Source organism: Triticum urartu, chromosome 1, assembly GCF_003073215.2.
Source record: "Triticum urartu cultivar G1812 chromosome 1, Tu2.1, whole genome shotgun sequence".
NCBI classification, from domain to species: domain Eukaryota; kingdom Viridiplantae; phylum Streptophyta; class Magnoliopsida; order Poales; family Poaceae; genus Triticum; species Triticum urartu.
Window position 1 is genome coordinate 49,940,457 of NC_053022.1, and position 11,766 is coordinate 49,952,222.

Here is an 11,766-nt window from a genome sequence, read left to right on the forward strand (position 1 = left end):
GGAGATAGCCGGACAGGATCTGGTCGAACCAAACACAGTGGACGTTGTTTATAAGAGCGTCTAGCTTTGGACGTTGTTGGTATTGGCGTCCAGCCTTGGACGTTATTATTCCTAGCGTCCTTCCTATTTTTCGAATTTCTCATTAGTGTTTCTTAGTTTCAGAATTACTGGAATATTAATTATCAATAATAAAAATTTCGGGCCCCCTCGCACGAAAGAAAAATAAACCATGCCCCAGCCGCCATCGCGGATTGGATCGCCGCCGCCGATCTATTCGCTGACGATGAGGGGAGCCAGGCCCTTGCCGCTGATCCCTTCCCCTAACTCTACCCCTCGTTTCTCAAGCTCGTCTCCCACGTAGAGCTATCCTCATTCAATCTGGCCGCCGCTACAACAGACACCGTATTCAACGTCGCACTCCTCCTCTTTCTCCCATCTCGCGAGCGGCAGCGGAGATCGGCACCATGATGCACGCTCGCCCTCCGCGACCACCTGCCAGCGATGGTCTGAGGTCACCCACACGGGCGACCAAACGATTCGCCGCCGCCGTCAGGTTCGTTTCTTGCTCTGACCATACTGCGGATCGGGGCGCCATTGGATCCTCTGTCGTCGGCCCACGCCACAGTCCTCTCCTTCTCCCTCTTACAATTCATGTACATCTTCCCCTGATTCTCCAGGTCAGTCGTGAGGGGCCCCTGATCTGCAAGTTTCTGATTTTGAATACGTTGTGTTGTGTGTTCTGCTGCAGGTCTGGTTGGGCGTGGCAACTTTTTCTTGATAACAATTGAGATTTCTCCACCAATCTAACAAATTTGGTGCCTACAAATCAGTTAGTTGATTCATTTCTTTTCATTCTCTTTTGATTTTCTTATCTGATTATTCAAGCTGGTCTGATGCTTCATTACGACATTCAATACTACAGTGTGGCCGATCCGTGGAGTACTTGTAAGTGTGAAGTTGTTAACATCTGGTGTAGAAAGAATTTCCCTAGAAACTACTTGCGTGTGGTATCAATATTCACATTTGCATGTCTTCAGATCACGTTGCTTCAAGATGCCACTCAGTAGTCAATAAATCTTATTATGCCACCTTTTTCTTATTTAATTATGAAAAGTCTAAGAAGTTTATTTGAACAACAAGAAGTGAAGGTGTTACATTTTGTATGAGGGTGCGTGACCAAAGGTAAGCATTGACCATTATATTACATGTTTTTTTCCATCATTAAATAATTATTTACACGTTCTTGTCCTCAGTTATTAATCCAATCTAAGTTTGTAAAATGATAGCATTTTCGAAGAGGGTTGTTACTTAGATGACACCAAACAGGCTTGATTTTGCACTCTAGCAACTACCCTTCTAAGTCTATGCAGAATTTTCTCATATATACAATTAGTCAAATAGAAAGAATACTTGGAGTATTAAGAGCTTCACTTGATGAGGATGCATTATTGAAAGTCATGAGGAATTCGTAAATCTGTGACGTGAGGTGCGAACTGACAATAATACCTTTGGCTATTTTTTTTATGGGATTGTAGTTTGGGCCTCCTCTGCAGGCCGCTGACAGCATTGGTCACTGCGTTGCCACGGGCATTTGAAATATTATCCGTTTGGGCCTCATGGTAAGCACGGGCATATTCTATTTAACTAGCTACAATTAATCATGCAGGCAATGCTTAATATGCCCATACTTTGTCATATCCAGGGTGGAGCTTTGCTAGCTTATGAGTTGGAATTTCTTGACTGCACCTAAATATGACAAAGCCGACAGTGAAGGAGCTCATTTATAAGAACTGCAGTTTAAAGGAAATTATTATAATACTCCCTCTGTAAAGAAATATAAGAACATTTAGATCACTACTTTAGTAATCTAAACGCTCTTATATTTCTTTACGGAGGGAGTATATATCAATTCCAACATTTCTATCTGAAGGATGGGTTGAGGACCATTTGTCTCTGATGGATTTTCCTGTTTGGCTCCCTTTTCTGTGAGTTGACTCTACAGATCTTCTCTGTAACCATAAATTGCGCTGTAGCAGAAGTATATATATACTTGCTAGACCTTCTCATTATACTCTTTCACTTTTTGGCCTAAATATTATCATTTTATGACATATTCAGTTTGTGATATTTTCTAATTGATTGCTCTGTAATCCCTATTTTTCTTTAATTAAAAATTCAGGTGGCGAAGGTCTCTTTCACCTTGACCCTCTCTTTCACGATTTTGTGATGTTCTTGTTGATTGTGCCTTCAATGTTCTCAATGGCTTCAGCAAGTAGTAATGCAGCATGCTAATGTGTGATGAATGAAATTTGTGCAGCAAGTAGTAGTGTAGCAGGCCACGTTGTGTGATATTTTTAGTGCAATGGATGCTGAAATCTGTGGGTGCCATCTGTATGTGCAATGTACAGGCTGTGTGCAATTTCATAATACAATACTACCGTATTTAGCTCTGAATTACAAGAGATTATCAACACTTATATATTCAATGTACAACTCTGAATTAGAGTTGATTATGACCACCTTTTTGTAAACATCATAATATTTTTGTGGTATGTCCAAGAAGTTGTCATCTTTCCGAAGACAAAGTACGGGTTGAATAAGCTATTTGGTGTTGGAATCGGCGAGGTTGGTCATATTGGTGGTATCCTCTGACGCGCACGCCTCTGAACGTCCAGCGAGGGGGAATGGTATGTTTCGATAATCCAATGATCAATTTCTGGTGGTACGTCATATTTTTTGTGGTGTGTTTGCTTTTATTTTTTGTCATGGTACTACCTTGTTCCTAACTTTGAAAAATGAACCAATCAAGAGAATTAGTGAAACAACCTCTATCCAAAGAGAAAGGGTTAATCATGGATCTTCATAATTGATGCAAAGAATTGTCTAACTGTTTAGTAGCTCTGAGAGATAATTAACCCATAGTAAGCTAGAGAGCTCTTTCTGATCCTTTGTGTGTGTATATGTTATGACGGGCCAGGTCTATGGCCGCAGGAGGCCCACTGGGCAAACTTAGCCCTCAAGTTATCTTAGTTTTATTTCATATCGTGGTTATATATACGACTTGTAAGACTAATTTGAGAATTAAGTAATACGACTATTTCTATTGCCCGGCTCCCGGAGGAGCCGGAACCCTAAAACCCTAGCCGCCTCCTGTCTCTGCCGCCGCCCCACGCGCAAGGACGGCGCCTCGCCGCCGGCCGCCGCGTTCGAGCCCTCGCCCCGCTCCCTCCTTGCCCTACAGCCTCCGGCCAAGATCGGGCAGAACCCTAGCCCCTAACACCTTGGTATCAGGTTCCCGGGTTTCGACCATGTCTTCATCACCTCCAAACCCGACACCACCGCTGCCGCCGCTGCCCAACGCCTCCCTCACCGCCGCTGCCACCGATTCCACCAACGCCGCCGCTGCGTCGCCGGGCGCCACGGCCTCCCTATCGGCGCCGATCTCCACCGCACCCGACACCACGCCGGGCCAGGGCCAGCCGCAAACCACCATCCAACAACCACCGTCGTTGCCTCCCCCAACACCGCCGCAGTTCACACCGGAGGCTATGGCCGGCGTCCTCAACGACCTGGTCGTCGCGGTCCAGGGCATCCGCCTCTACTTGGCGAGCCCGTACGGGCCGCCTCCACCGCTTCATCCGGCCGCGGCCGCGGGCCAGCAGGCGCTGCCGTGGTACTCAGTACCGGCGGCCATCACCGGTGGCTACCCGGCGCTTCCCCCACCGGCGTCTTTGACGCCACCTTGGCCGCAGTGGCCGACGCCGTTCGCGGTGCCCACCGCGCCGCCCGCCACCACCCAGGGGCCGCAGTGGCCGACCTGGGCCCCGCCGCCCGCGCCGTCCCCCACCGTGTCGTCCCTCCCGGCGGCAACGGTGTAGGTTCCACCACCGCCCCCGCCCAACACTAGCCTGGGCCAGTCCTCGCCGAGCGGCCTTCCAATCCAGGAGGTCTGCTTCCCTTTGTCACTGTCACCACTTCCCGGGTGGCTCCACGGGCCGCCGTCGGCTTCCACGGAGGCTCGGCCACCGTCAGGGTTCTAGTTGCAGCCCGAGGCGTCGGGTGCCACAGGGAAATATGCCGGCCCTTCCACCCTGGACCAGCTCCGTCATCAGCCCTCCGTACCGCCGAGGCAGTGGGCCAGGGCGCGCCACACCAGCAGCCACCCCGGTTCGCAAAGATCGACTTCGCCACGTACGACGGTTTGGACGACCCGCTTAACTGGCTCAACCAGTGTGACCAGTTCTTCCGTGGACAGCGCACGCCCGCGTCGGAGCGCACTTGGCCGGCTTCCTACCATCTCCGCGGGGCCGCCCAGACATGGTACTACGCCCTCGAGCAAGATGAGGGCGGCATGCCACCGTGGGACCGCTTCCGCGAGCTATGTCTTCTTCGGTTCGGACCACCGGTACGCGGGAGCCGCTTGGCCGAGCTGGGCCGCCTGCCTTTCACCTCCACGGTGCCGGATTTCGTCGACCGCTTCCAAGCACTAGCGTGCCACGCGCCTGGTGTGACAGCCTTACAGCGGGCGGGGCTCTTCGTCGGCGGCCTTCCCGACCACATCCGCGTGGACGTCGAGATGAAGGGGCCACAAGACCTTCAGACGGCCATGTACTATGCTCGAGCGTTCGAGCAGCGTGCCTAGGCTTTGACGCGGCCATCCGCACCATGTGGGGGCCGCCAGCCCCCCCCCCCCCCGCCCCCCCCCCGGCCGCCTCCGGCAGCACCGGTGTCCTCTACCGCCGCCCCGGCAGCCACCCCGGCATCGACGCGGCCGTTCAGGCGCCTTACTCAGGCGGAGCAGCTGGAACGCCGGCGCTTGGGCCTGTGCTTCAACTGCGATGTGCCCAATGCGCCGGGCCATGTTTGCCCGCGCCTCTTCTACTTGGAGATGACGGACGAGACCGAGGAGGACACACCGGAGGTTGACCTCGGTGCCCCAGCCCTTGCGGAGCCCGCAGCGGCACCCGCACCTGCCCCGGCTACCGCCCTCGTGGTGTCACTTCACGCGTTGGCCGGCATCCGTGATGAACGGACGATGCTCTTACCGGTCATGATCCATGGCGAGCGCCTGGTGGCCCTCCTGGACACAGGTTCCACGCATAATTTCCTGCCGGAGGCCACCATGCGGCGCCTTGCAATACAGCCGACCGGAGGGGAGCAGTTGCGGGTCACTGTCGCTAATGGCGACCGTCTACGCTGCCACGGGCTCGCCCGCGACGTGCCCCTCACTATCGGCGACGAGCACTTCACCATCACCTGCGCCGACATCGATTTGGGTTGCTTCGACTTCATCCTCGGCGTCGACTTCTTGCGCACGTGGGGTCCCATTCTCTGGGACTTCGACGCGCTGACGATGACCTTCTGGCATTTGGGTCGTCGCATTCGGTGGGACGGCATTGGGGGGGCCGCACCCGCACCCCCTCTTCAGCTGGCCGCGACGGCCGCCGAGGCCGAGCATCCGCTCCTGGACGACCTCCTGCAGAAGCACCGGGATCTCTTTGAGGAGCCACAGGGCCTGCCACCGGCCCGGATCTACGACCACCATATTCAGCTCCTTCCGGGATCGGCCCCTATGGCCGTACGGCCTTACCGGTATCCGCAGCTGCAAAAGGACGAGTTGGAGCGGCAATGTGCACTCATGCTCGCCGTCGGCATCATCCGCATCTCGACGTCACCATTCACAGCGCCGGTCCTCCTCGTTCATAAGTCGGATGGCACGTGGCGTTTCTGCATCGATTACCGCGCCCTTGATGCTCTCACATTGAAGGACAAGTTTCCTATTCCGGTTGTCGATGAGCTTCTCGATGAGCTGCATGGGGCGCGCTTCTTCACCAAGCTGGATCTCCGGTCCGGGTATCATCAGGTGCGCATGCACCCGGATGACATCGCCAAGACGGCGTTTCGGACTCAACATGGCCACTTTGAGTTCTTGGTGATGCCGTTTGGCCTCTCCAATGCCCCGGTGACCTTTTAGGCCTTGATGAATGATGTCCTACGACCCGACTTGCATCGGTTTGTGCTCGTTTTCTTTGATGACATTCTTATCTACAGTGCCTCGTGGGCAGAGCACCTCCAGCATGTGGCTATCATCTTCAATGAGCTTCGGGCGCATCATCTTCATCTTAAGCGCTCGAAGTGCTCGTTCGGGACGCCTTCTGTCGCTTACCTCGGCCACGTCATCTCGGCCGAGGGAGTGGCCATGGACGCTGACAAGGTGGCGGCCATCGCCGCCTGGCCGATTCCGCAGTCTCCGCGGGCTCTTCGCGGGTTCCTTGGCCTCCTGGGGTACTACCGGAAGTTCATCTAGGAATTTGGACTAATCGCGGCCCCGCTCACGCGTCTTCTCCGTCGCGACGCCTTCTCTTGGGATGAGGAGGCCACTACAACATTCGAGGCCCTCAAGGGGGCCCTCACGACGGGACCCATCCTGCAGATGCCGGATTTCGACCTTCCATTCACCGTCGACTGCGACGCCTCCGGTGCGGGGTTCGGTGCGGTCCTTCATCAGGGCGATGGACCCCTCGCTTTCTTCAGCCGCCCCTTTGCCGCACGCCATCTTAAGCTGGCGGCGTATGAGCGTGAGCTCATTGGGTTGGTGCAGGCAGTACGCCATTGGCGGCCCTATCTTTGGGGTCGTTCCTTCCGGATCCGCACGGACCATTACAGCCTCAAGTTCATGCTGGATCAGAGGCTCTCGACAGTACCCCAGCACCAGTGGATCAGTAAACTCTTTGGCTTTGACTTCACCGTCGAGTACCGGCCGGGTCGCCTTAACACCGTTGCCGACGCCCTGTCTCGGCGTGACGCCGATGTGGACGACGGTGCGGCAGAGGGGGCGGCCTTCTGCATCATCACCGGGCCCTCCTTCGCCCTCTACGCCGACATCCGACAGGCGACCCCTGCCGTGACCGACTCCCTCCTCCTGCAGCAGCATCTGGCGGCGGGAGAGCTGGAGGAGCCGTGGCGCCTCGCCGATGGCCTGCTCCTCCATGGGCGCAGGGTCTTCGTTCCGGCGCACGACGATCTTCGCCAGCAGGTGCTACGCCTCGCCCACTCGGCGGGCCATGAGGGGGTGCAGAAGACACTCCATCGTCTCCGCGCCGACTTCTACATTCCCGGTGATCGTGCCTTGGTCCGTGACTGGGTACGGTCTTGTGTGACGTGCCAGCGCAACAAAATGGAGACTCTACGGCCGGCTGGCATGCTTCAGTCCTTGGAGGTCCCATCTCAGGTATGGGCGGACATCTCCATGGACTTCACCGAGGGCCTTCCCAAGGTGGGCGGCAAGTCCGTCATTCTCACAGTGGTCGATCGCTTCTCCAAGTATGCTCACTTCATCGCACTTGGCCATCCCTATTCAGCGGCGTCTGTCGCGCCGGCCTTCTTCGATGGCATTGTCCGTCTCCACGGGTTCCCTTCTTCGATCGTCAGTGATCGGGACCTCGTGTTCACGGGACACGTGTGGCGCGACCTTTTCCGGCTGGCGGATGTGAAGCTACGCCTGAGCACCGCCTTTCACCCTCAGACGGACGGCCAGTCTGAGATCATTAACAAGGTGGTTGCCATGTATTTGCGTTGTGTTACAGGTGATCGACCTCGCGCATGGATGGACTGGCTCTCGTGGGCGGAGTACTGCTACAACACCTCTTATCACTCCGCCCTCCGTGCTACGCCCTTTGAGGTGGTGTATGGCCGGCCACCCCCGCCGATCCTTCCGGTTGATCCAGCCTTGGCACAGACCGAGGCAGCCGGGGCTCTTCTGAGGAGCTGTGATGAGATGCTCGTGAAAGTCCGGCAACGGCTCCTACAGGCCCAACAGTTGGCCAAACATTACTATGATGGTCACCATCGCGAGGCGGAGTTCGCGGTGGGTGATTGGGTCTGGCTGCATCTACTTCATCGCTCTACGTAGTCCTTGGACCTAAGTGCGAGGAGGAAGCTCGGTCCTCGCTATGCCGGTCCCTTTGCTATCCTGGAATGCATTGGGAAAGTGGCTTACCGTCTTCAGCTTCCGGCAGGCGCGCGGATCCATGATGTCTTCCATGTCGGGCTGCTCAAGCCATTCCGCGGCGAGCCACCCGCGGCACCACCGGCTCTTCCACCGATCACGGACGGGTGTCTCCTTCCTGAGCCAGAGAAGGCACTGAAGGCTCAGCTGCGACGAGGCTCCTGGTACGTGGTGATTCAGTGGAGTGGACTACCAGAGGAGGACGCTACTTGTGAGCAGCGCGAGGAGTTTCGCCAGCACTACCCCGACTTTCAGCTCGAGGACGAACTGTTTGCGTAGGCGGGGAGAGATGTTATGACCGGCCAGGTCTATGGCCGCAGGAGGCCCACTGGGCAAACTTAGCCCTCAAGTTATCTTAGTTTTATTTCATATCGTGGTTATATATACGACTTGTAAGACTAATTTGAGAATTAAGCAATAAGACTATTTCTATTGCCCGGCTCCCAGAGGAGCCGGAACCCTAAAACCCTAGCCGCCTCCTGTCTCCGCCGCCGCCCCACGCGCAAGGACGGCGCCTCGCCGCCGGCCACCGCGTTCGAGCCCTCGCCCCGTTCCCTCCTTCCCCTACAGCCTCCGGCCAAGACCGCGCAGAACCCTAGCCCCTAAAAGTAAATACACTGAGGTTCTTAGCGATGATTTGTTCTGGTCAATTCTTATGCACGTGGTTGCTATTCTTCTCTTAATATTTCTATGATTTCTCATGCATATATTCCGGCTTGGTATCCAAACATGGTGTTCAGTTCACTATCTTATGTTGTGCACAATACTTGGATATGCCCTACTGAGAAATCTCAAAATTGTTCTTCTTTGAATTGTATAGCTTAGGAGCATTTGTTGTATGTAAGCACATATAGAAATAAGATTTCATCTATTTTTGGGGATATGGTGGTAGAAACAACAAGGAGCATGACCGGGATAGGAGAGTGCAGAGGGCACTGCTAGTGCACTACATCACATATGACATCTGTAGGAATGATGGCATCAACTGTCATTTGCACGTTTAAAGATTCACAATGGAGGTGGGATTGGTATATGCTTTGTCAGCAGAAATCATAGGTAACGAAGTTGGATAATATACATAGTTTTCCTTTGGATTCCTTACGAAAGACTAATTTCCAGAATGCATATTTTGTAAGACTATTAGCTAGCTTGATTTGAATGCTATTGGAATTGTTTTATTCTTTTAGGTGTCATAATCTCTAGCGGTAGCTAGCCTGGTTTGGAGGTGTTGATCTTTGACATCTCATTTGGAACCGTTCACTCTTTGCTTATGATTTGGATGCCCTGCAGTGGAATCCGGCTGAAAAAGCGAAACCAAACGGGGACAAAGACTCTCCTCATTATTCAGGTATGCAAGAGAATAATGGAGTTGTTCGATCTGGAGTTTATTCCAAGGTGCATAATTTACCAAATGAACTATAATGCTAATGATTGTGTTCCATTTAATTTCTTGGAGTTGTCACGCATTAAATTCTTGACGCAATCCCTCTACATTTTTTATGGGTTTTGAATTCTATGTAGCCATTCGTCTCATAGCTGCAATTGGAAGGCCAAATTCAAAGTTCGGTCTTTTTCTAGAAACTGAAACAGTGGCATATAGTATTGTATTTCTCTACAGTACATCCTCTCGCTTTCTAGAGAACTGATCATACCTATCTTGCTTGATTTGTTTGTGATCTGTATGTTACTCTGGATGTCTCTTGAAAAAAATGGATATGAATGAGAGGCGCTCCAAGGAGCAAGAGAAATCATTTGTAAATAGAAGTGCACTTTGATATTTTTATGCCATTGATATAACTAGAATATTAATGATGGTTGTATATAGAGTTTTAGACTTGTGGCTCTTTTGTTTACATTATGAGTAGTACCAATCTTATAAGATGTTCGTTATCCAGGTATAACTTGGGAACATGTATCGATGGACAATGCTATATGGATTTGATACTTTTATTGATTAATTGTATAGCGTATGTTATTAAAGAGTTTAGAGTTGTTTATCATGTTCTTTATGCTGGAGTTAAAATTTTCATGTAGATAATGACATCATCTTCATAATGAAGCCGCAACTTCTGCCTCGTACTTTTTCCATTGTACTCTGATGGCATCACTTCAATACGTGTATGACAGGAGTAAGGATGGCTCCATACTCCGTAAGTTTTCACCCTATTCCACGAAGCCATTTCATCAGTTTTTGGCTTCTGACACACTTTCAAAAAGGATATTGATTACTGATAACTTGTAGATGTTTAAAGGGCATATGCATCATACACTGAAGGTCCGCCGCCCCATCCGTTTTACCTGAAGTGGCTGCAAAATAAAATGTAGGGGCGACAGACGGAATTTTGCGAGTGGTGGCGGCGACCCAATTAGTGCTTCTCTGCGTGCACCCTTTTCTATCCACAGTGGGAGATTGGGGGCACGCAGGGTAGCAGAAGCTAGGACGTGCGTTGGTTGGGCAAGCCAGAGCTCTGCATGCATACTTGGTATGTAATAATGGAGCACAGAAGAGGCGCCGGCTGGCAGAGATTTTCCTCTAAACATTGTCTCTCAACGGCTGTCTGCATGTGGCAAGTTGGAGAGACTAGAGAGTAGCGATCTTGTAGTAGAGTTTTGGCCAGAGACTGGGATTCATGAGAGATGTTGCTTCGAGAAACAAATTTTGTACTGGTAATTGTTCCGTCCTCTCTGTTATATCTCTTCGCACTTACTTGTGATTTCTATTTATGTCTGCATACATATTTTTGTTGGGGAACATAGTATTTAAAAAAAATTCCTATGCACATGCAAAATCCATCTAGGTGATGCACATCAACGAGCGGGGAGAGTGTGTCTGTCGGTGTCAAAACCGGCGGATCTCGGGTAGGGGGTCTCGAATTGTGTGTCTACGGTCGATGGTAACAGGAGACAGGGGACACAATGTTTACCCAGGTTCGGGCCCTCTCTATGAAGGTAATACCCTACTTCATGCTTGATTGATCTTGATGGATATGAGTATTACAAGAGTTGATCTACCACGAGATCGTAATGGCTAAACCCTAGAAGCCTAGCATGTATGACTATGAGTATGATTGTATATCGATCCGGACTAAGCCATCCGGTTTATATAGACGTCGGAGGGGACTAGGGTTGTACAAGGTCGGTTACAGAGAAAGGAATCTTCATATTTGGTTGCCAAGCTTGCCTTCCACGCCAAGGAGGATCCCATACGGACACGGGAGAGAGTCTTCGGTCTTAAATCTTCACAGCCTATTAGTCCAGCCCATGTCCAATAGGCCGGATGCCCGAGGACCCCTTAGTCCATGACTCCCTCAGTAGCTCCTGAACCAGGCTTCAATGACGAGGTGTCCGGTGCGCAAATTGTCTTCGGCATTTCAAGGCGGGTTCCCCCTTTTCGAATACTCCAAGATAGTCTTCGGACGAAACGACAGTGTCCAGACCTGCAACACAAGTATCACAGCCTTAGAGAGTACAATATTTCACGAGTCCAATCTGCTGATAATTTTTATAACGTGACATCACGCTCGCCCGGTTGTTTATTTCGAACCGTTTCCTATCCCGCCGTTCCACGTTTCGAGGTGTGGTTTTTATTGGCACGTCCTGTCGAAGCAGAGATAGTGTCCCCTTATTGCGGGATTCTCATTAATACGAGCGGGGGTAACCCAACCGTTCTGTTGGAAAGATTCCTTAGGAATAGGAAGGTCTTCAGGCCTAGGAGGAGGCGTTCAATACCCGGTGCCTTTATAAAGGAACCAAGGACC

At 51.9% G+C, this 11,766-nt stretch overlaps 1 protein-coding gene across 3 annotated transcripts; it reads left to right on the forward strand.

Moving 5' to 3' along the window:
* The first annotated feature begins 271 nt into the window (after window positions 1-271).
* LOC125546304 (vegetative cell wall protein gp1-like) lies at window positions 272-4,698 on the forward strand. 3 transcript variants are annotated; one of them, XM_048710541.1, is made up of 3 exons: window positions 272-1,619; window positions 1,703-1,985; window positions 2,180-4,698. In XM_048710541.1, the coding sequence occupies exon 3, from the start codon at window positions 3,309-3,311 to the stop codon at window positions 3,876-3,878; it is 570 nt and encodes a 189-aa protein (XP_048566498.1). In that variant the 5' UTR covers window positions 272-1,619; window positions 1,703-1,985; window positions 2,180-3,308; the 3' UTR covers window positions 3,879-4,698. The 3 variants fall into 3 exon arrangements, with proteins under 3 accessions (XP_048566498.1, XP_048566488.1, XP_048566484.1); XM_048710531.1 differs by having other exon boundaries at window positions 272-553; window positions 749-1,619; window positions 1,703-4,698; XM_048710527.1 differs by having other exon boundaries at window positions 1,703-4,698.
* Window positions 4,699-11,766: the final 7,068 nt, after the last annotated feature.